We start from the raw sequence: 24,414 nt of genomic DNA, 5'->3' as shown, positions 1-24,414 counted from the left end.
TGGAGCCTAATCCCCTGGAACCTCTTTCTATAGTACTTCTGGAAAATTTATCAAGCAGGCTGGGTATTATTAATAACTGTGCTATTCTATCTCCTGGTGAAATTACTGATATACCCCTTGGAGAACTGGCTATAATTTTTATTTCACCTTCATAATTGGGATCAGTTACCCCAGGACTTATCATAAGTCCTTTTAGAGTAAAAGAACTGTGTCCCAATAACAAGCCTACTGTTCCTTGGGGAAGAGGTCCTTTACTCCTGTGGGAATGATTTGAACTCCCATCTCTGGAGTTAGTACTGCTCTGGTGGAGGCACAGATGTCCAATCCTGAGCTCCCTCTGGTTTGTCTAGTGAGGGATCTAATGGATAATGTGTCCTGGGCACTACCCTGATGGTGTTGCTGGGTTCCTCCAATGCCCCGTATATTTGTGGTCGTGAGCCCCGGAGCATGGGGCCCCCCCTCTCCGTTTTTTGGCAATGGAGCCCAATGTTTTTCTCCATGATATCGTGGGTAAACACCTGGTCCTTGTCCGTTTTTTGATAACGGAGTACCCTCTATGATGGTTTGAGAACGGCATTCATTAGCCCAATGTCTCCCTCTACGGCATTGTGGGCAAATACCTGGTATTCTACCCCTTTGATACCTAGTTTTGTTAAACCCTCCTCCTATGGGGCAACTCCTTTTAAAATGTCCTGTTTGTTCACAATTGTAGCATGTTTTTGGCCTGGCACCTAAAGCCTGTTTTACTGCAGCTGCCACGACTTGCCCTTGTTCATTAATGCCTCTACATAATTTAATATATGTGTTTAAATCTCCATGTTTCCATGGTCTAATGGCCTCCCTGCACCATCTATTTGCCTGTTCATAGGCTAGTTGTTTTATTAATGGCATTGCTTGTTCTACATCCCCAAAGATTCTGGTAGCTGTTTGTATAAGGCTATCTACAAATTCAGCGTAAGGTTCATTGGCTCCTTGTATTACCTTAGATAATTGACCTTGTGAATCTCCATGCCCCTGTAAAGTTTTCCATGCCCTAACCACAGCTGAAGTGATTGTGAGTATATGGCAGGATCATATTTAACTTGTTGCAGCTGACCCTCATAAGGTCCCTCTCCTAGCAACATATCTAGATTTCTCTGAGGATAACCAGCTGCTGCATTTCGCCTAGTCGTCTCTGTGCAAAATTCCTGATTGGCAACCTTCCATAACAGGTATTGACCTCCATTTAGCACAGTTTTGCACATACTAGCCCAATCTGCTGGCATCATGTTCAAGTTGGTAATGGATTCGACCATACTTACAGTGAAGGGCGCTTGGTTGTTACGGCCTCTTTCAGCTGCTTCACTGTTTTGAAATCTAAAACATGGTAAATTTGCTGCCCTCCTGCCTCCTCAAATACAGGGCATGCTAATCTTTGAGGTCCTGTCTCAGGATCCCATCTATCAACTATGGGGTTGAGGGCCACTCAGCATATGTTGTCTCCATAGGTGGAGCTGTTGGTTAGACACCCACACCCCCTGGTGATAGAAAGGGGTTAGTAGCAACCTCCCGTTGTAATTTCTCCCCTGATAGCCCTTCCTCCTCTAAACTTTTTTCCTTCGTCTGAGTCGAGAGACTTCCTCTTTTACTTGATGTAAGATGTCTTCTCCTAGACTAAGCAAACAAGATTGTACCAACATCCATATGGTAATGTGCCAACTGGCAGAGTTCCTGGGCTTTCCTTTTGTATCTTTTTTAAATCTTCACCATCATGGTTCCATTGTAATATATTTAACAACCCCTCTTTAATGAACCATGGGCTACAACTTTGTATCGTCTTAACGTATGCCCTAACTGTTCTTGATTTTACTGAGATGCCTCCTTCCTCTAGCACTTTACTTAACGCCCTTTCGGTTTGGTTCTTATTAATTTTTAATTCCATATTTCCGTGACGAAGATACCCCTCACTAAGATAATGCAAAAGAAAACCGAGACAAAATGAAACAAAAATTCATTATATCAGCCTTTCTATCCTCCTGAAATGTCCATCCGTCCTTTCTCCCTATCTGTTCCTCAGACGCAAATAGTTTTTCCTCAGATGTGAACGGTTTTTCTTCAGTCCCTCTCACCTCCAGGGACAGGCAACTTAAAACAAAAGCGAAACAAAAGGAAAGAAGAATCTTTAAATGGCTCCCCATCCTCTCGCCCTGCCCTCAGGGGCGAGCAGTTTACCTTATCACTTACCCTCAGGTGTTCCCCGTGCGGGCCACCATATGCCACAGTCTGGTTGGGCACAAATCACGAGCCACTTGAAGATTCAAGCAGGAACGAACTTTATTTTTAGAACTCACACCGCACACTGCCCACTCGAACTCTCCAGGAACTCCCCTAGAGTTCCACTGGAACTTCGGGAACTTCTGGAGCACTCAACCGGAACTCAACCTGGGAACTCCACCCACGTGAACTCTCTAGGAACTCCCTGAGAGCTCAAAAATAGCGGGCACCCAAGGCAGCAGGAACCCTCCTTCTGGCAAAATGCCAGGCACCATCTTGACCTGGCCATGGCTCTCAACACTTGACCAAATATCTGGGTGCCCATGACTGAGTCAATCTGACACATAAAATGTACCATCACAGGGAGTTAAGAGGTAAATGTGCTTTATTTCTAAAACTTACTCTCAAGTGGGAAAAATTACATATGTAATGGTAAACGTTAATATTTGGGTAACCTTGGTATCAGGGCAAAGGATATATAGAAATTATTTGTACTATTTTTATAACTTCAAATGCATGAACCTGATAATCATCCTGGATTACTTCCCTTCTCATAACCCATCCATTACCATAACCTGAGGGGTTTTCTCTCCTAATATATGTATTTGTGGTCACAATTTCTCTCCCTTTCCACCAGGACCAGCATTACCACTGCCCTGGTTCAAGTCATCATCATCTCTCATGTAGGCTGCTACAAGACCTTCCAAGTGATCTATGAGCATCTTCCTTTACCTCCTTTGCAATCTTTTCTCCAACCTCCAGTCAGTGATCTTTGCAAAATACGAATGTAAAGTCAATTAAATATAATGCATGATCCTTGATTGTATTATATTTAAATTAAACATTATAAAGGACACCATCTTAGTTGATTTGTATTGCTATGACAAAAATACCACAGATTGGGTAATTTATATAAAAGAGAAATTTATTTTCTCACAGTTCTAGAGACAAGAGAAGTTCAAGACTAAGGTGCTGTCTGGTTCACTATCTGGTAAGGCCAGTTCCTCATAGATGGCTTTATCTTGGTGTCTTTACTGGGCAGAAGGGAGAGAAGAAGTAAAGTTGCCCCCTCAAGATCAATTGTCAGGCATTACTCTGTTTATGATAGCCCCCTCCAGGCCTAGTAGCCTCATAATGGCCCCACTTATTAATATCACCACAATCAAGATTAAGTTTCTAGGGACTGGGGTTGTGGCTCAGGGGTAGAGCGCTCACCTCCCATTTGTGAGACCCTGGGTTCGATCCTCAGCACCAAATAAAAAAATAAATAAGTGAAATAAAAGTAGTGTCCAACTACAACTAAAAACTAAATATTAAAAAAAAAAGATTAAGTTTCTATGCAAATTTTGAAGGGACATATTGAAGCCACAGCAGACACTAATGACACAATTGAGGAAATTTTTTTAAAAAAATTTAACCTTTATTTATTTGTTGTTGTTTGTTTTTTAATGTGATGCTGAGGATCGAACCCAGGACCTCCACCATCCTAGGCAAGCATTCTATCACTGAGCCATAACTCCAGCCTCTGACCATTGAGGAAATTTGACTATCAACTTTATATTAAATAATAGTGGGGCTGCACTTGTAGCTCAATAGTAGAGTGCTTGCCTAGCATGTGGAGGCACTGGGTTCCATCTTCAGCACCAGATAAAAATAAATAAAGGTATCCCATCTACAACTAAAAATTAAGATAATAAATAATAATAGCATTATATGAATATTTAATCCCTTGAGTGGGGTCATGGTATTGTGGTTATGCGGGAAAGGAGATGCAGAGTGAGGGTCAGTGTACATAGCAGTGGATTTTTAAAATTTTTTTATCTAACTTAAGTGACTCAGCAAAATAAAACATTTTATTTTATTAATGTTATTATTCCTACACATATTTAAAGAAACACAAAGCAACTCTGGTAAAAGGTTATCAGTTCATCTAGGAAAAGGGTAGGTACATGGGCTCCTATTGCACAAGAAACCTTTCCTAAAAGTTTTTAAATTTTTTGAAAGGCTAGGGAAAATATATGGCACTATATAATCTAAATTTCTTGAGTGTGATTGGGTATTAAGGTTATGAAGAGAATATTCTTGTCCTCAGGAGATACAAATCGGAGTACTTAGGGGTGAAATATTATGCTATGGGCAACTTATTTTCAAATGGTACAGTCAGAAGAGTATGTAAGTATATTTTAAAAGTATACATCAAGTACTTAAATATGTAAATATACGTTTAAATTTATGTATAAATCATGGGTCTAGTGAAAAGTGGAAGTATCACTTTGTAGTATTCATCTTTTCTGTGCTAATTGTTTCAAAATGAGAAGATTTAGCAGTATATAAACATATAATATTAGGGATACTAAATAAAAATTAAGTGTACCCCTTGGGAAAAGATCATCTTCTTACATATCTACTTAAAACTTGATGCGGCTCAGAGGTTGGGAGCCCCGGTACCCGGCCCCTCCAAAGGAAAGGCGCGCGAGCTTCCCACCGCCTTAGCTGGGACTCCACCCCGCGCCGCCCCCGGGCCACGGCCCCGCCCCGCGCCTCCCGCACGCAGTGGGAGCCGGAGGCGGAGCGGCGAGGACCGGGGCCTGCGCAGAGGAGCAGCCCCGCCCGGCCGCCGGGAGACGCGGAACTACAGGTCCCAGGAGCCCCCGGGCACCACGTGACGCCCGCCGGGCCCGCAGCGCGCGGCGAGGACGCGGTCCGACGCCGCCGCAGCTGGGCTGCAGGTAGCGAGGCCCCCCCGGGGCGCCGCGGGTGCCCGGGCCACCAGCTCCACCAAAGCCCGGAGTGCGCGTGGCCACCTCTGCAGCCTCTAGGCTCCTTCCCCGTCCCCGTAAGTGACGAGCGCGCCCTCGAGCCTCCGCTGCCGGTACCTAGCGGCCAGCTGCACACGTCACACAGCGGGGGGCGGCGCGGGGGCCGCCGAGTCTGGGGTCCCGGCGCGCCCCCTGCGGGAGCCCGGGGCGGCGGTCGTGGGGAGGGCCGAGGGTCGTGGAGGCCGGAAGCTGGCCGGAGACTCGCCCCGGCGGCGGCCGTGCCCTCACTTCTCGCGTCTGCGTTTCCGTCCTAGCGGATGCCGATACCGAGTGGACACCGGTTCCAGCGCCTGGTCTCCATGGCCACCCGCGTGGGCTTGTCCCGCGGCAGCGCGGGACCCGGGGCCGTCGGTCCGGTCGAGGCAGCGATTCGTGCGAAGTTGGAGCAGGCCCTGAGCCCCGAGGTGCTGGAGCTGCGCAACGAGAGCGGCGGCCACGCCGTCCCGCCGGGCAGCGAGACGCACTTCCGCGTGGCCGTGGTGAGCTCGCGCTTCGAGGGACTGAGCGCCCTGCAGCGGTTCCGGCTGGTCCACGCGGCGCTGTCGGAGGAGCTGGCCGGGCCGGTCCACGCTCTCGCCATCCAGGCCCGGACCCCTGCCCAGTGGCGGGAGAACCCGCAGCTGGACACAAGCCCCCCCTGCCTGGGTGGGAGCAAGAAGAGCAAGAACACTCCCTGACACCAGCTATGGGGGAGGACGGCATCCGAATGGGCGGATGGGGGTCAGCTAGTGAACCACGACCGCCTTGCCGTGATCTTTAGGGGTGTCCCATCCCGTTGGCACACTCGCATTTCCCAAAGAGAGAAGCCGAGGTCACACCAGTTAGCCCAGGAAGGGCGGCCACCCGCCACTGCGCTCCCTGTGTACTAGGGAAGGACTGCCTAGCTGTTGCTGTGAGTGTTGACTTGCCGGGAAGGGACTACACCAGTCCTGAGGGGTGGAAACTGCCCTGTGCATTAAAAGAGCAATTACCATATGACTGCATTGCCGTGTTCTCAGTGGCTATTGAATTGGTGTCACAGTGGGTGTTTTGTATTGTTTGGTACTGGCGATTGAATCCAAGGTCACTTAACCACTGAGCCACATCCCCAGTCCTTTTTTTAAGTTTTGAGACAGGATGTTGCTAAGTGGCCGAGGCTGGCTTTGAACTTGTGGTCCTCTGCCTCAGCCTCCCCTTCCAGAGTCGCTGGGATTACAGGCCTGTGCTGCTTGCACCTACCAGGCTGTAGTAGTTGTTCTTGAGAAAAAAATATTTGTAGACTAGGGAAGTCAAAAAGGGATTCATGGGGAAAGTGAACTAGTTTGATCTCTAAAGAAAGGTGGAATTAAACCAGAAAAGAGAGGAAAGGTGTTTCAAGCAGGGGAAAGAACCTCAGCAAAGGAGTAGAGGTTGGACTGAGCAGATATTAGTCAAGGCAGCGGTTATGGGCAGGAACACATTTGAATTTCATATTGGTGTAACGTTTGGCTTTTTAACAGCCTGTCAGTTTCCAAAAAGTGTTTGCTTATAAGGAAAAAAAAAAAAAACTTTTAAAAAAACCACTCGAGTGGGGAGTGGGGGCAACTAGAAGAATAATTACAGAAGACAGAAACCTTTATGTAGCCCTTTTGTATATGAGACTTACCGACGTTACATCATATTTCTGAGGGGAGCTCAAGTAATATCTACATAAGCAGCTTTCTTATAATCTCAATGTGTAAATTATTAGAGAAAAAGTGTGGTTAACATGTATCTTGATAATTTCTGGCTAAAGAATTTTTAGGCTGGGACTGGGGTTGTGGCAGAGCACTTGCCTAGCATGTGTGAGGCACTGGGTTTGATCCTCAGCACCACCTTAAAAAATAATAATAATTTAAAAAATACTGTGTTCACCTATAACTAAAAAATAAATATTAAAAATTTTTTTAAAAAAAGAATTTTTAGACTGCATCTGGTTGGGCAGTAGGGAGTCATTGAAGAATTTGGGGTATAGGCATGCCAAAGAGCATTTGGAAACATGACTGATCTGGCAGTGACATCTGTGGAGGTTGGCATGGGAAATTGGAGGCAGAGATGGATCAGGAGTGGAGGGGGGACCTTGACTTGGAGGGCATCTGTGGGGATGGAAAATGAAGTAGTTGACCTGAGAGGTACTATAAAATCAGAAAATTAGAAAGGCAGTGGACTAGAGTGAGAGGGGAGTTTGAGGTCAGTTGCAAGTAGTGCATTTCAGATTTCTTCATAGGGAAGAATTCCTGAGGAATCTTGTTCAAAATGTAAATTTGAGGCCTTCCCTGCCACCGAAAAAAAAAAGGGGGGGGGGTGATCCCACAAGTCAAGAATAGAGTCTGGAATCTATTTTCAAAGGCACACCAGAAGATTTGGAGGAATCATTCCTTGTTTTCAAACCCAGGAGAGTTGACAGGGCTCTCCAAGGTGGGAAGGTCGAGATGGGGAGAATGATACATCTTGTTATTCTGGCCTCCAGATTGGAGGGGGACATGTTCTTCCACCACCATTTACCCTTCCAGGACTCTCAGAATGGACTTAGATGTAGGCAGAGGCAAAGAAGTCAACACAGCCATTTTGGATTTTGAGGATTTATTTCCTTTTATTTTTCACCAGTATTGTTCATTCTTCACATCAACAGAGATGGGTTTAGGGTTCCCCAGGAGATCGAGGAAGATGGATGGGTCTCCTGGAGGGTATGGGAGGGGGCTACGTCCAGCAAGTGAGGGGTGAGGGAAGAGGGCACACACTCGTACACTGGGCACTGGAGGAGAAGGCGGTCCTTTGAGCACAGACACCAAAGAGTTAAACAGTCACCACCTGGTCGGTGTTACAAAATAGGAGAGTGACCATAGGGTGAGGGCACCAGACGCAGCATGAGGAGGGTGAATTTGGATTTTCTTGTTGTTATTTTCACTTTTTCCTTTTAACTTTTTTTAAACATTTTACAAACAGCTAAAAACTACAACACATCACAGCTACGGTAGGGTGGGAAGAGGGCACCAAAGAGCAGCCGCACATACTAGGGTGGACAGGGCAGCCTAACCTACAGAGGCTATTGTGTGGAGGGTGGGAAGGGGAAACTGAGGCTTCTGGTCCCCGCATTAGGGCCCCTCACTTGCTGCTGAGCCTCCCCCACTTCTAGAGAAGATGCCAGGAGGGCCCCGCTTCCTGCCCCTGCCCCAGCGCCTTGTGCTTTTGGGTCTGCTGGTTGACCACAGGCTTGTCTTCCTTTCCTCCCGGCCCCCCTGCCAGTGAGGGGACCCGCTGGGGATGGAGGGGAGGGCACTGTGCTCCTCCTACTCCAGGAGAAGCCAGGCTTGAGGGGACGGGCAGCGACGGCCTCCCTGCCCGGGTGCCCTCAGGCCCCCTAGAATGCAGGCTCATCCCCAAGGCCCAGGTTCCTCCCTCCCAGGCCCAACAGAGACAGATGAGGGAGTACTGCGGGAGGCAGGGTTGTGTGTGTCGTTGAAATTACCCTTAGCTTAGATTTTAGGACAGTAGAGTGACACCCCACCCCTTGGCACATACACACACACACACACATAAGTGTACACACATATTCACACACAGTCTAAGCTGCCTCAGAACTTAATATATAAATAAATAAGAATCAGAAAGTAATTCCATAAAATCCAGGCTTCAGGTTTCCAGCCCAAATTGAGGGAAAAGTGGAGGCCAGAGGGCTGAGGTTCATTGCTTCTGCCCAGCATCCATTGGGAGGTGTGAGAGGGCACACTCGGCCCTCGGACCCCAAGTTCTTTTGGTCCATGATCTACACCCAAGCCTCAGCCCCCGAGGTAACTGCGTACCCGTGATTTCACAAGGGCCTAGGCTGAGGGGACGAGGGGAGGGGGGAGCCTGTTCTGGAACCGCGGGGGCAGGGAAGCAGGGGCCCCTCACTCACACCGGGGAGATGGGGGGCTCAGCCTTCTCTTGTGCAAAGTCAAGGGCGGTAGGTGAGGAGTAGTGCTTCACCCCCAAACTGGGCGAAGAGCCTTCCCTGCAGTCCCTGCCCACGGGGATCACACACATGCACACGCACGCACACACAGCGAATCACAGGGAACTGGGAGCCAGGATGGCAGGTCAGGGAGGAGAAAGAAGGGAGTTGTTGGTCTCACAGTGTGCCTGCCACCCCCAAAGCCCCAGAGACCCCTCACTGCAGTACCTGCCCCCGGGTCTCGGGCAGCTTCAGGGCCAGAGAGCTGCCGAGGGCCAGGGCGGCCGAGGCGAAGAGGATGGGGGCAGCCTTGGTGATCCCCACAAAGGAGGTGAAGATGCTGATCCCCAGCACGGCGGCCAGCTTGCACAGGGCATTCAGGAAGCCAAAGGCCGTGGTCCTGCCCAGCAGTCCCAGTGCCACGGAGGCAGGGCCCGGCAGTGAGGCAGGGGAGCGCGGGCGGGCAGAGAGATGAAGTGCAGGAAGATGGCAGGCAGTGCGCAGAGGGAGGAGGAAGGTGGTGCGGCAGGAGCGGGGGGACAGGGAGGGAAAGAGACCAAAAACGAGGTTAATATTTCAGACCACCAGGAGCAGACACAAAAGCTACCAGCTGGGTTGTTGGTTTGTTTGTTTTTTTGGTACTGGGGGTTAAACCCAGAAGGACTTTACCACTGAGCCAGGTTCCCAGTCCTTTTTGATTTTTAATTTTGAGGCAGGGTCTCACTAAATTGCTTAGGGCCTTGCTTAGTTACTGAGGTTGGCCTCAAACTTGTGATCCTCCTGCCTCAGCCTCCCATGTCACTCGATCACAGGCAGGCGCCACCGGGCCCGGCCAAAAGCTACCCGCCCTTAGAAGAGTAATTCAGTGGGAACTGTATCCTCCCACCCCTCAAGGTGTTCTTCCTATTCAGCCCTCTTCTTCACACCACTTCTCACCTGCCCTCTGGGCCCTAAGCCTCCTGCCCTGCCCCCACCACACTCCAGCTACCTCTTGTCCGAAGGGTAGAGTTCAACGGTCAACACGTCCAGCGCGTTCCAGGATGCAATGCTGACCCCCCCAAAAAGGCAGAGCAGAGCAATCATGGCCGACTCGCTGTTCCCAAAAGACAGGAAGAAGCAGGAGACACAGGACATCACACTGGAGCCAGCTGGAGCCAGAGGAGAAAGCGCATGAGCCTGGCTGCCATGCCATCGGTCGGTGCCATCGACAGCTCCGAGGCCGCCCAGGACGAGACTCTTTTCCCAAGGCAGCCAAAGGAGGGCTTCTCACCTGTCCCCAGCGTCCCTGTCATTATCTGTTCACTAACAGCATCACTAGCCCTCAGTGATGTGGGTTCAGTGCCCACTGTGGGCCCAGCTGCCTGACGCTGGTTGACATGCATCAGTCTAATACGTCAACACCAGGAGGCAGGTCCAGGTGTCACTCCCCTGTTGCACACGACAGCCAGGCCACCTGCCTCGGTGACAGTGCAGCTGAGACTCCGACTCCTAACCTCACAGCCTGTGCCCTATCTGTCCTTGCTACTCTGCCGGCCTCCTGTACCCCCGAGAAGCTTCCGGGTCAGGCCCGTCCCATTCCTGCAGCAGCCCCTGGACAGCAAATGTGAGAGAGAGAAGTCCTCTGGCCCGTCTCTTCAGAGAACCAGAGGGGAGGCTGACGACACTCCCCCAGCCCCTGACTCCCCAACACGCTCTGACCTAGACGGCCACCACGCGCCTCTGCCCTCACCGAGCATCCTGAGCCTGCCGATCTTGTCCATGAGCAGGGCAGACACGATGTTTCCAGGAAGCACTGCCAGGGTCCCGAGGAAGCTGACAAAGTACACCATGTAGGCACCTTCTCCGGTCCCTGTCACGTCCAGTGGGCAGCCCTCCTTGTTGTGCAGGAACGTGCTGTTGACCAGACGGCTGTTCACAAACTTGTACTCAAACAGGTCTGAGGAGGAAGGCCAAGACAGGGCAGGCGGTCACGCCATGGGAGACAGAGGCTGCCGCTGCTCCTGGCACAAGGCTCCGTGGTTTTGTGGGGTTTCGCAGGAGGGGGCTCTCAAAATTTGTCCAGACACTCATTGCAAAACAGTGAGTAACATCACCATGGGAACTCGGAACCGGTATGAAAGATGATGACCATAACCAAACAGTGACGTTTCCAAGGTTCCCATTACTACCCCGATTCTTGTTGGTTCTTTGTGTTCACCTGAGCCGACTAGGAGCAATCACACCACTCAGGTCTCAAATCTTTTTCTAGGGAAAAAACCAGACGGTCAGACCGTAGTAGCTGAAGAACCAAAAATCCTATCTATTATTTTCTTTCTGCAAGGTGGGAAAAGTTCACCCAATGCTCCGTGTGGAAGTGTCATACCTCAATCTGGCTCACAAGGATGGCCTTCGTGTGCATACAGTTTGAGAATCGCTGTTAAAGAAGTACATGAATATAATGATTCCCAACATTTTTCCCTATCAAATATCCTTTTTATTGCTTTGCTTTTTTCCGGGGATCCTGTTTTGAACTATTTTTGCCTTCTTCAAAAGTAGCCAGGTGCGGTGGCACACGTCTGTAATCCCAGAGGCTCAGGAGACTGAGGTAGATCACCAACTTAAAGCCAGCCTCAACAACTTAGCAAGGCCCTAGGCAACTTAGTCAGATCCCGTCTAAATAAAATATTAAAAGGGGTTGGGGATGAGGCTGAGTGGTTAAGCGCCCCTGGTCTAAAAATATATGTGTGTGTGTGTTTATATACACTGGTGGGCATTGTGGCACATGCCTGTAATCCCAGCAACTCAGGTGGCTGAGGTAGGAGGATTGAAAATTCAAAGCCAGCCTCAGCAATTTAGCAAGACCCTCAGCAACTTACTGAGAGCCTGTCTCAAAAGAAAAAAAATAAAAAGGACTGGTCATGTGGTAAAGGGCACCAGTACTGAAAAAATATACATTTAATACACTGATTTATTATAGTTCCAGCCAAAAGCAAAGGAACTTGATATCTTTGTCAGATATTCTATCACAGAAAAATGTCCAATACTCATTGGATTTTCCAGATTATTGGTAGTAGCCACGAAGCTCCCATGCCAGCTTCCCCCCAGGCCCCCGAGGGCTTCAGGTTGAACACTAGTGAGTAAGGTTCACTGTCCTGTGTCCAGGGGCCACCCACCAGCTCTCCACCTTACCAGTGTTGTAGAACACGGTGCTGATGAATGTGCAGTTTCGGAAGAACGTGTTGCTGGATGTGACATCCTCAAAGTAACACTCTTCAAAGAGTGAATCCTCAAAGGACACCGACTTCAGACGCAGCCCAATGAACCTGCAAGACCAGGGGAGTGAGACATCTTCCCCTCACCCCATCCTCGGCTCTTCCTCCAAGACTTCCTTAGTGAGGTAATGGGCAGCCCCACTAAAGAGAACTAGGTATTTGCCCCAGGCCACCTTGTCTTGAACTCCCAGATTCATCAGAGACATGGGGAAGAAGGGACAGGGGAGGAGGGAAGTCTAAGGTCCCCACATACTTGTCATTGAAGTACTGCCCTCCTCGGTGGATCTGATTCTCCAGCGTGAAGTTAAAAGTCACATGCTCTACACGCTCCCCAGGGAACACTTTGGTGCGGGCCGCATAGTCCATGGCCTGAAGATGTCGGATCATGTCAGGAAACCAGACGGTCAGACCGTAGTAGCTGAAGAACCAAGGGTAGGGATCAGGACAGATTAGACATCAGAGCCAGGCCGTGCCGACTGAGGGAGAAACAGAGCTGGCCTTTATCAGGACCGTGTTCACCCCAGCCCCGTCTCACATCCCTCCCTTCCCAATTATGTGCTTCAGGCGCTCTGTGGTCTTGTGTGCGACCCACGGGACTTCTTACCCACCAAAGGCATTTGCTCTTCCCTCGGCCAAAACACTCTCCCAATCCCCACCCTCAGCCTAACTCCCATGCATTCTTTATATATATATATATATATATATATATATATATATATTAGTCATAGATGGACATAAGACCTTTATTTTATTTATTTATTTTTATGTGGTGCTGAGGATTGAACCCAGGGCCTCACACGTGCTAGGCGAGTGCTCTACCGCTGAGCCACAACACCAGCCCCACTGCCATCCCTTCTTTAGGATTTAGATTCCTACTCCAACGTCCCAAGTGTTCCCACAATGCCGCCATCACACTGCTCTATCTAGCTCTGACAGAATGTCAACTCCATGAGGACTGCGCACATCTACTTCAGTCCAGCACAGTACCTGCCCCAAACAGAAACTTGATTCTGCTCATTCAACATGTTTGTTGAATGAATGAATGGGGTAGAGAAATCGGATGGCGCGTCGGGGGATGGGAACAACACCTTCCCTCGTTATCTGTCCCCTGCATTTCCATTTCCCCACCTCTCTCCCAGTCCATGCACCACGACAACCACACATGGCACATGCCCACTCACTCCTTACCTGAATGACATGGTGAACCACACACCCATCATCATCAGAGTGATACGTCGGTATTCTGGGCCGAAACAAGAGAGAAAATTCTCCCAAACCTACCAGAGCAAAAGCAGAAGGCGGCTGCACTAACTTCCAGCATACACAGACTCCGTTGTTCCGCCCTACCACCTCCCTCCAGTTCATGTTCACCCGCTCACACAGGCTCAAGCCCCGCCTTCCTCTCCACCATCCCATCCCCAATTACCTGCCCCCCCAGGCTCAGGGCCCGGACCCCCCAGCGCTGGTACCAGGTCCCTGTGTCCGACTGAATCTCAATCAATTCATCCTCCTGATGAATCGTCTTAATGTGGGTCACCTGGAGTCAAAAGAAGGGACGAACAGTCAGACACTCTGTTTCCCAGTCCTGTCCAAGTGCCTCAGTTTCCCTGCGGTAGCAAAATGGGAGACAGAGAGTGGCTATGACACCCGAGAATGTCACCAAGGTAGAACCTGGTTGGAGATGTCTGGGAAAGTGGACAGAAAGGGGCCAAGCAGGGGCGGAGGCTGCGAGGGCTTGGGGGACTGCTGGGGGCGGCTTACTGAGAAGACCCGCTCCGGGTGCCCCTTGGCCCGCATGTTGGTGTCGTGGACCTGCTTCAGCACCATCCAGGCTTCGTCATGCTTCCCGTTCTAGAGCCGCAAACATGAGCCCGCGTCCAGGTCAGCCCCCTGACTCAGGGCTGCAGAACCCTGCCCCAATCTAAAGACAGCCACCCCCAAACGGTACTTAAATTCCGGCCCATGGGCATGCATCACCCCCAGCTGGAGTTGGCAAGACACAATCAGCCTTGGGCAAGAGTGTAGGGGACCAATGCAAGCACAGATCCTAGGGACTCCCTGGTACATGGAGAGAGACAAGGGAGATAATGAGCAAGTGCGTAGTTAGAAAAGGCAGCACCTGACCCTGCGGGACCCAGGTGTTGTCCGAGGGGGAAGAAGGGTAGGAACGTGCGCTATAAAGCCAGGGCCAGGGCCAGGGCTCCTGACGGCAAAATCTGAAGCCACACATGGCTGGACGATTCCCTGTTTCTCCACCCACAGAATCCCTCTGGAGAGACGTTCCAAGGCAAAGGAAGCAAGATAAGTCCCCAGAGTGCGGATCCTTGAGGAAGGAAAACAGTCACGCGGAGCACACAAATCCCACACGAGAGTTTAAACAGGGGGCCCTTGTTGCCCCCCCGCCCCACCCCTCACCCAGCACAGCCCCATTCACCTCCAGGAAGAAGCGGGGGCTCTCAGGCTGCGTGGTCAGAGCCCCGATGGCAAACACGGACGGGAAGGCGCAGACGAGCACGAAGACCCTCCAGCTATGAAACTGGTAAGCAGAGCCCATCTGAAAACTCCATCCTGGCAGAGACAGGGTCATGGCATCAGCCGGGAGGTCAGAGGCCGGGGGGGGGGAGGCTCCCACCACAGGGGAGTCCAGGGCTGCCTCTAGGGCTCCTACCGTAGTGGGGAATGATGGCCCAGGCCATGGCAGCCGCGTACACTCCGCCAATCATCCAAAACATGCAGAGCCAGCTCAAGTGCTCCCCACGTTTCTCCTGGGCCAGGAACTCCGAAAAATAGGAGAAGACAATGGGGATGGACCCGCCAATCCTGGACAGCATTTTGAGAATCTAGCATTAAAAAGTGGCCATATTCCCTGTTCCCTGCCCCGTGCTCTGGATCCCCAAGCTCCTTTCACTCTAGACCGACTTTTCAGCGATTCCATCTCACACCTCATGCCCCACCATACCCTGTCACCACCAGCCATCAAGCACACATTGTTGGGACAGTGGGAAACAGACCAGTAGGTCTCAGAGTAAGGGAAGGAAGAGACTTTGACTCTTGATGGTGACTCCAGAGTTGGGAGGGAGGGAAGATAACTGCAGACAAGGGGCATCTCCAGAGGACAAAAAGGACCATGAGGAGTCTGGGGGCAGGTGTTGGGGGAGCAAGCCCGAAGGGGCCTGAAGACAAGGCCGTGGGGTCTCCTGGTGGTTGGGGAAGCGCAGTAGAGCTAGGACAGGCGTCAGACGCTTAGAGATGTAGATGACTGCAAGGTCTGTGGCCAGATGCAGGAGGTATGTAATAACTCCAGGGTCACGAGGACACAGGGTTGAGACTGAGGCCCAGAAGGAGAACTAGGAGTGGGCCGGAGGACCCCGGAGTGGACCAGGCACGGGGACAGCACGTTGGACAGCAGCACACAGGGGAGCCAGCCTGAAGACAATCAGGGCGGAGAGGAACTCATTCCATCCACACATACCTAAGACCTAGCTGATGGGCCTGACACTGCCGGGCCTCAAGATTCAACAGGGACCACAGCACAGTCCTGTCCTCAGGATGCAGACACTCACCCAACCCCAGAAAGGAGACGGCAGAAGAGGAAAGTGCCATAACCCTGGACGAAGGAGGAGAAGAAGGCGAAGACACTGTTGACTGAGAGCGAGATGAGCAGACACTGTCTCCGACCCAGCCGGTCAGCCAGACCTCCCCAGAAGAAGGCTCCCACCATCATGCCCAGGTAGACGATGAGACCTGGAGCCGGGAGAAAAACACACAGAAGAGGTGTGAGCAGACACACCTGGATTCCACCCTTCGCTGAGCACTACGGGACTGAATGGCAGCAGGACACACCCAGGCCCTGAAGAACTTCTAGAAGCTAAGTCGACCCAGAGACCAGAGCGTGCGAGAGAAGATGGATTGTGTGAGCAAAGAGGGAAGGTCATCTCTGCAGACCAGTGGTTCAAAGGCAGGAATGCAACATGCGGAAAACCCGAGCTTTACTCTTCTTCTCTCTCATTTCTGTCTGTCTGTCTCTCTCTCTCTCTCTCTCTCTCTCTCTCTCTCTCTCACACACACACACACACACACACACACACACATATCCTGGCTCAACTAGATGAAAGAATGAATCTGCCTATATCCCCAGATCCCCCAGGTGTGTGTGTGTGTGGGGGGTTCTTCCTACCCTCCCTGCTTTGATGCCCTTGAAACATCAGAAGGTCTCTCTTGTTTCTTGGGAATGGGACTTTGATCCCTTTAATCTTCCCAGGAAATCCCACACACAAAACCCATTCTTTATCCCTTCTAGTCTCAATACTTCTGGTCCTAAAACTCCCCGGATTATTGCTTCCTTCATAAAGTCAGTCATTATTGATCTTAAAAATCACATATTCCAAACTTTGCACTCTAACCATACCCAAACCAAACCCCAGGGAGAAGAGACCTGTCCAAGGTACAGCAAGACCTAGATCCTTTCTTGGTCAGTCTAAGGGATTTCCCTCTTCAAGGTGCCCATCAGGAAAGGCCATCAGAGACTACTCACGGCCCTGGACACTCCCAAGTCTGAGTGAGAGATGTGGGAGTCCCTACCCCACCACCCCAAACTGACCCTCCCCACTTGGACCAGGGAGTTTGAATACTGCTTCTTGTTCCCCGGTCAGGGAATGAGAGCAGGATAACAGGAGGACAGGATAAGAAGAAAAGGTGAAGCAGTTGCCATCCTACCATCGCTACCTCCTGCAGAACTAAGGAAGACACCACCACCCATTGGCCCAAGCCCCTCTGTCACACACAACTTTACTGTCCCATCCCCAAGAAGAGGGTGTGTGTGAGGGACAGTGTGTGGAGGCTCCTGGGGCCCTCTGAGTACTCCTTGGAAGCAGGACTTCTAGGGATCCAGTGGGAAAGAGGGAGCATTCCCAGACAGAGGTGGGCGGGAGAGGGTTCCTGTCCCGCTGTCCCTTACCCAGCATGCCCTTGTTGGAGTCAGACAGGCACATGTCCTTCTCAGCACTGGGCAGCACAAAGCCCACCACAAAGACCTCGACGCCATCAGCCATCAGCGCCAGACCAAGCACAAAATAGAGTGTCCACTGGAAGCGGCCATGGCCACACTCCCGTAGGATGGCTTCATATTGCTGGGCCAGTTCTTCTCGTTCTTTCCGCCGCTGTGCCTCCCCCCGGCCAGGAGGGCCCTCCCCATCACTCAAGCCCCCTCTCACTCCGGCCAGGGGTGCCCCATCCGCCATCCTCTCTCCTTTGCCCCCCGACTCTGCCCGGGGGATGCCCTGATATTCGCCTTCGTAGATCTCATCATCCTCGTCGTGGCCTTCGGTGGCATCGCTAGATGCACCTCCCTCCTCCTCGTCCTGGGCCCCTTCTCCACGGTAATAGCCGTCGGCAGGGGCAGGGTAGTCGTCGTCATCCTCCTCCTCCTCAAAGCGGGAATAGGACCTTCGGGAGTATTCATCCTGGACCCTGTCCAGGCCCTTCACCACCTTTTTGGCCGCGTGCTTCTTGACCTCCTTGGCGATGTCTTTGGCCCCACGGATGAAAGCTGCCCGGTCTCGGAAGCCTTCTTCCATGATGGGGCTTTGGGGTGCTTCACCGGCTCTGCCTCACTCTCTGCTGCTTTTTCAGAATCTTGCTCAAGGATTTGCAGAGTCCAGAAGACCCCCCTCCCCTGCCCGTTACTTAGAGGACGCAGGGTCCTGTATCTTTGGGCTTGAAATAAAAGAAAATAGGGCCTGGCCAGGGAGTGTCTAGGAGGAAAAAGGGAGACTCTGATCTACACTCAGTTCAGGCAGGTGAGTGGGGAAGGGGGTAGGGCGCAGGGAGGGGGGCCAGCCTGGTGGGGCTGAGCTGGACGGCCAGGATAACTGCTTCTCCTCCAGGAAGCTCTGGAGACCTAGAAAAGGAAGAGATAACAAGGAGGTTGTGAGTCCCAGGGTGGTCCAGAGGCCAATAGAGAGCCCCTCTCAACCCAGAACCCCCTCTGGACCCTGTGGAGCAGAGATGTTCTCCTTCCTTTAAGCCACCACTCAGTACACGGGGACGAGATGGCTGTGATCTTTGAGCTTGGAGGGCAGGCCCATGGGATTTGCTCCGATCACCTACCCTGCCTCACATTAAGATCAGAGCCCTTATTTCATCCCCAATCTGCAAAGATAAAACAGGAAACAGAAGAAACCAGAATTCCCTTCTCTAGCCTGGTCTGGGTGGGGCCCAGTTCTTCCCTCAGGCTCCATGTTTACAGGCCTCCTGAGGAGAGGGTTCTCCCAACATTGCTGAGCGGGTAAAAGCTCAGCTTCCAGAGTCAGATGAACATGGGTTTGACTTTCTGCTTCAGTGTTTACTAGCTAAGTGAGTCAGCCATGTTTCGAATACCCAAGCCTCAGTTTCCGCTTATCTAAAAATGGGAAAGTAAGGATTAAATGACATAATGCATGTAAGATCCTTGTCATGGTACCAGGCACATAAAAAGTAATAAATAAAGACTAGCTTGTACTATAATTGTGGTGACAGTAACATAGTGTGATGTCCTGTACTCCCTTACAAGGTCCCAAAACAAAAGCCATGTCTGGATACTCTTTAGGGTGATCAGCAGAAAGGGACATGATCAAGGGGAATGCTAGTCCAGCACAAAGTGCATGACAGTTAGATCACCTAAGTCGAAATCCCAAACACTGCCACTTGGTAACTGTTCTTGAGCAGGTTACTAACCTCTCTAAGCCTCAGTGTCCTCATATTGAAATTGATAATAAAACTGGGAGAATCTCTATTTCTCAGTGACAGTATAAGAATTTAATCTCACAGTAGGTATTAATGTTAGTCTTCCTTCCTCCTTATTGTATTGGTAAGTGTCAAAGAAGCAGGAGGCAGCAAGGGACAAGCAGGGGTCACACTTAGGTACTGTTGCCCAGAATCCTCCCAGGAACCCTCTGACTTGGTTTAATTCCAGCATCTGGGGCTGGAATCTCCCTTCAGAGAAACATGGGAAGATCCAAACATGGGAGACTTGGAACTGAGCAGGCAAGAGGTAAGGTCAAAAGCTAGGAAAAGTGATGACTGGCTGCTGCCACCTTCCTTCAGAATGTCCTACCTGGGACCCCTTTCACTGGTGGGAAAGGAAATGACTGATCAAACTCCTACATTGCTAACATTGAGGTCTGCGGCCTGTAGTTGTACCCCATTCTTCCAGAGTCTCCCTTCCTAATCCCCCTAATCCTTTCTGCTTCTCCACCAAGAGTCAAGGAAAAAAAAACTCCACAAATACCGCATTGCGTAGGTGGCTGGTGGAGACTGAAGGGGGCCTTGGGCCTCCCCCCACCAAAAAAAAAGACATCTTCCAAAGGGCGGCATGGGATAACCCCTTTCTGTCCCAGGAAACAGGAGAAGCAGGCCCAGATTCGGATCAGAGGTCGTCCTCTTTAAAATACTGTGCTCCTTCTTCTGCTCCCACCCATCCAGGGCCTTCTCTAAATGTGACAAACACACACACACACACACACACACGCACACTCACAATCCAGTCCCAGTACAAGAGGGTAAGTAATGCTGTGTGACTCAGAAAGAAGCACTGGCAATCACAGCCTTACCCCCTCAGGACAGATGTAAGCAGTGGACCACAGTGACCAGAAGCAGTGACCCCTATGTCACCTTCTTTTCTTGGTGGTTCAGGGCCCAACCATCCTCCATGAAAGAAAGGGAACTGTGGAATCCCCTCAGTGCATGGCAGTTTGCATCCCCTTCCTTTCTTTCCCAGCCAGGCTCTGCCCCCAACCCTGAGGGAAGCAGATGGATCCACCAGGAGCCATACCCCGTGTTTGTTGACACTGTTTACCCCTGAGAGGTGCGTGTGGGGTAGGGAGGGCTCAACAGCCAGCTCCCCTGGGGCCAAGAAACCCAGGAGGGAGAGGAAGAAGACAAATTCTTTGAGCTGGTGAGGAAGTGATGCTATTTTTAGCCCCCAAAGCAGCACAGAGTGGCTAAGCCTGTAGAAGAGACAACACTTGCAAAGGTTGGAGGTTAAAGAAGACAAGATTCATGTTTACGGGTCCCTTTAAGGCTGGCTGGCTTCACCTGACCAAAAAACGTGCCCAGATTTCTGCAGTGGGTGTAAAGGGCAGATGGGAGATCTCCTGAGCAACTGCTTCCCTTCAGGACAACTGGCACCCCTCATCAATCCCCCTGGTTCTGGGGGCCACCCAGATCTCCAGCCCACCCTACTTCAGGTGACAAGGTCATTAAGAAGCAGCCACTTATCAAAACACCTGGGGGTGGGGGTAGGAGTAGATGTGGCAGATACCAGAACACCCCTCCCTGTGACAGCTAGGTGATTGGGTCTCGGCCCCCACTCCAGGACCAACACGGCTGTGCCTCCCTCCCCACATCCTATCCAGGGCTAGGAAGATGGGAGCATCCACAGTTCTGAGGGGGGGAAATGAAGGTGTCAGCTGAGAAGGCACCCGGAGCAGTCACACAGAGAGGCAGACAGGCAGGGACACAAGGAGACACCTCCATACACAAGGGCTTCGAGAATGCCCCTACCAGCATTTTTGGCCACCTCCACCACCGCCCCAGCCCTAAGGGATGAGCCCCTAGAATTCACTGAATGGCTCTTCCCAGGGCCTCCCCACCCTTGGTTCTAGACAAGTGCCCACCATCACTGGCACCCCCACCACCAGAAGTAATGCCTTCCAGCCCCTCCACGGGGCCTGGACACCTGGTCCTTGCGGTCTCGGTGGTCCCATTCTTCATTCCCCTTCCCTCCATCCTTCACCTGCCCTTCCTCCCGGCCCCCCACCCTCCCAAGTCCAGGCTAGCAGACGGAGGCAGCATCCATTCTCTGGTCCCAGCCAAGGTCATTTATCATTCATAGGGGGAGCACGTCCAAGTGAGGAGTGGACTGGAGTTTGAGGGAGCCCCCTCCTACCCAACAACCCCCCACTAGGTTAACCTCCGCAGAGAGGGTAGTGGGAATCGGCCAGGGAGAGAACGCCCCTCCTCAGCACATGCATGCACAGCTCCATACGTGTGCACCTCCGGAGCGGCACAGCGGGATGCAGGTCCAGGTCCCAAACATCACCGACACCCCCACCCCTAGAGCGGGGGTCGGCCGCCCCCCAGAAGCAAAGCATCGGAGGATAAAATGGCTGCAAGGCAAGGATGCTTCTGCCAGGGGCGGGATGGAGGCGAGGGATGAGGAGGGTCTCACCTGCCTGGGTTCCCCGGTACGGGGTCGGGTAGGGCGGGGGTCCAGCAGCGGGGCTGGGGCGGCAGCGGCGACCGACCGCGGTCGCGGGGAAGCGGCACTGCAGACCTCAGCAAACCCCCCACCGCCACCACGCTCCGGCCCCGCCTCCGCCCCGCCCCCCGCCCCGGACTCGGGAGAGACCATTGTGGGGGGAGAGATGGGGAGGGGACTCGGAGGACGCGGAGAGGAGGGGAGGTCTGCAGGGGGCTGTCGCAGGGACAGCAGTAAATGACACACAGCCCTTCCCAGTCCCTTCCCTGTAAAAGGTGAAAGAAACTAAGGAAAGACAGAAACAGCGATGTCAGGAAGACGGATGGGAAGTGGGAAAGGCGGTGGCGAAGGAGGCAGCCTCTTCTTAGCACCCCAGCCCCAGGATGGCCAACCCGGGATCCCATGGGTTCTTGCTGCCTTGAGAGTACCTCGCTCTTCTCCACCGCTGTCAGGCAAACTCCTTCCCTGCAACCCTCTCCCAGGTCGGGAGTGTTCAATCTTCACCTCTACCTGGCTATTTTAGTGAAAGTAGAGTTAACAAGGTGTGGTTTCTATCCTGAACGGCCAGAGGCAGACTCTGGAACCCTGCCATGTCTTTCCTGCAGAAACAGTCCAGACTATTTGTCTACAATGCAGACTCCTCATCTTATCATCCTCCTCCATTCGGTGGGTGGTAGCAGCGGGGGACACAGGAGAAACCGAGTGAGCACTTGGAGAAGGTGAGGGTTTTTTACAGGGCTGACCAACTGGACATTTCCTCTTCTATACTTAAGCTCCAATAATTCAACAAGGGGTCCCCTAGATTCCCTTCTCTGCTTTATTTTCCTCGCCTCACCCCTATGCATATATGCATGCACACACACTTCTACACTCTGCTTGCAGAGCAGGGAGGACTGGATTAGGTTCGGTTCTTTCATCTTTCCTTTGCCTCTGTATGCAAAACCTGGACTCAAGAGATCTAAGATATACCACTTGGTGACATGGTATGTCCATCCCTGATGACCATTCCCGCTCCAGAGGCAACAGGATATCTGGTGATTTAAAAATGGGCACCCTCAATGTTTCTATTCCAGGTAAGGCCTTAGGATCACTGACCAAGGGCTCTGACCTGGGTTCTCTCTTCTAACATGCTGTTTATTGGCTCTTGGCCAAGTCCCATGCCGTTGTTTTTTGTCTGGAAAATGGGGTGTCTTGGACTAGATGTTGCATCAGGTTCTTTTCAGATTTAAGAGTGTATGATTCCGCTTTATTAAATGTGGCAGTTTCAGAATGCTGGAATATATTACATAGAGAAAGCTGACAGCCTATGACTAAGGAAATCTCACAGGTGACATGTGACATGTTGACTTTACCACTGAGAGAGATGCAAGCCTGAGTTTTGTAGGCTCCAAAGGGGGACTTTGAAAACATTTGTTTATGCCAACAAAGTTTACAATTTGCTGAAATACAAAGCCATAATACACATTTTCTATAAAAATGTAACTGTTACTCAGACTGATAACTCATGTTCTCTTCCTGCATCCAAACCAGAATCATAATGTTGATGTATAGATAAATGCACAAACAACATACCTCCAGCAGACAACTTGTATCTTTAATGGCATCTGGCCATCCCCAGTAAGGACTCATGCCAATGGGTCCAGAAAACTCTTCTTGGCAAGGGTACCCTCACCTCTATACTACAGGCAGCCCTGCCAGCGCTCCTCGACGACTGGAAATGTGATGGCTGAAGCAGTTTTTCCAGGATAGAACTCGGAACGACTCTGCCCATGTGGGCTTCAGGGACTTCCCTTTTACTAAGCTTTCACTGCTGACCCTTCTTCAGGTAGACACATCCGTTATTTACACGTGTTAATATTTCCAATTAGGTTACAGCTACGTTCTGCTGGCAGGAAGCCATTTCTTCTCTTTAAAGGTGGATTTGTATACTCTGCCCTGATACATTACTTGCCAAAATAGAAATATTGTACGGGGCTGGGGATGTGGCTCGAGCGGTAGCGCGCTCGCCTGGCCTGCGTGCGGCCCGGGTTCCATCCTCAGCACCACATACAAAGATGTTGTGTCCGCCAAATACTAAAAAATAAATACCTTTTCTGCCTAGAGTTTAGGAAAGTTCAGTTACATAAACCACAGGGAGCTTCAAGAAGAGGGTGATAACAGGATTGCATGTGGTAAAGAACAGGGAAGTAGATGACCTTTGGGTTTGATCTCATTGCTGAAGTCTTTGAGCAGATTTAAATATGATGGAAATTGGGTTTGGAAGGACTAAAAATAAGAACAAAAATAGGAATAAGAGGAGAAATAAATTGCTCTTATTTAAACTCTTCCCCCCAAAAATAAATAAGATACAAGATGTCTGAGAGTAAAGAACAGGAAAAATGAACATTCATGAACATTTATTTTGACCCAAATTGCTAATTTTAACGTTTACAATTATGAAAGACATTTATATGGTTCCAAATGAAAGCCACATTAACAGTATATTCAGAGAAATCAAGTTTCCCTCCATATCCTCTCCCTTCCCCCAGGGATTTTTTTCTCTCTCCTTTTTAAAAACATAAACAAATACATATATGTACTGCCCCTTATATAAGGTAGCTCAGCATATATATTTTCTTCATTTAATATAACCCAGAGATCGCTCCCGGAGACATCTAAATTTTTTTTTTTTTGGTGGCAGGGATTGAACTCAACACCTCATGAATGCTAAGCACATACTCCTATCAGTCAGCTATATACCCCAGACCCTTCCTCATTCCTTTTCACAGCTGCACAGTACTCTATTGTGCACTTACCAGTTTATGCAACCAGTCCCTTACTAATGGACATGTGAGTTGTTAGCTATAATGAATAGCTCTGTGCATGTTACTTCCTATTTTTGCCAGCATAGCTCCAGGCACTTTACTTTGCTTCCCATTTTAA

General features: G+C 50.7%; 2 protein-coding genes across 2 annotated transcripts; one reads left to right on the top strand and one right to left on the bottom strand.

The window, feature by feature from the left end:
- Positions 1-4,862: 4,862 nt before the first annotated feature.
- Positions 4,863-6,047, top strand: Bola1 (bolA family member 1). Its single transcript, XM_046421933.2, has 2 exons — positions 4,863-5,089; positions 5,327-6,047. Exon 2 carries the CDS (start codon positions 5,330-5,332, stop codon positions 5,747-5,749), a length of 420 nt encoding a protein of 139 aa, XP_046277889.1. The 5' UTR covers positions 4,863-5,089; positions 5,327-5,329; the 3' UTR covers positions 5,750-6,047.
- A 1,594-nt stretch (positions 6,048-7,641) lies between these two features.
- On the bottom strand, positions 7,642-21,597 carry Sv2a (synaptic vesicle glycoprotein 2A). The gene is made up of 13 exons (XM_046421932.2): positions 21,463-21,597; positions 17,212-18,153; positions 15,818-15,998; positions 14,923-15,074; positions 14,689-14,822; positions 14,016-14,105; positions 13,681-13,791; positions 13,443-13,531; positions 12,508-12,672; positions 12,172-12,305; positions 10,733-10,939; positions 9,992-10,151; positions 7,642-9,403 (listed from the first exon to the last, which is right to left on the bottom strand). Exons 2-13 carry the CDS (start codon positions 17,828-17,830, stop codon positions 9,220-9,222), a joined length of 2,226 nt encoding a protein of 741 aa, XP_046277888.1. The 5' UTR covers positions 17,831-18,153; positions 21,463-21,597; the 3' UTR covers positions 7,642-9,219.
- Between the last annotated feature and the right edge of the window lie 2,817 nt (positions 21,598-24,414).

Source organism: Marmota monax, unplaced genomic scaffold (genome assembly GCF_021218885.2).
Source record: "Marmota monax isolate L192 unplaced genomic scaffold, Marmota_monax_Labrador192_F-V1.1 WCK01_AAM20220418_F8-fsc00108, whole genome shotgun sequence".
NCBI lineage: Eukaryota > Metazoa > Chordata > Mammalia > Rodentia > Sciuridae > Marmota > Marmota monax.
This window is presented reverse-complemented; position numbering and strand designations above follow the sequence as displayed.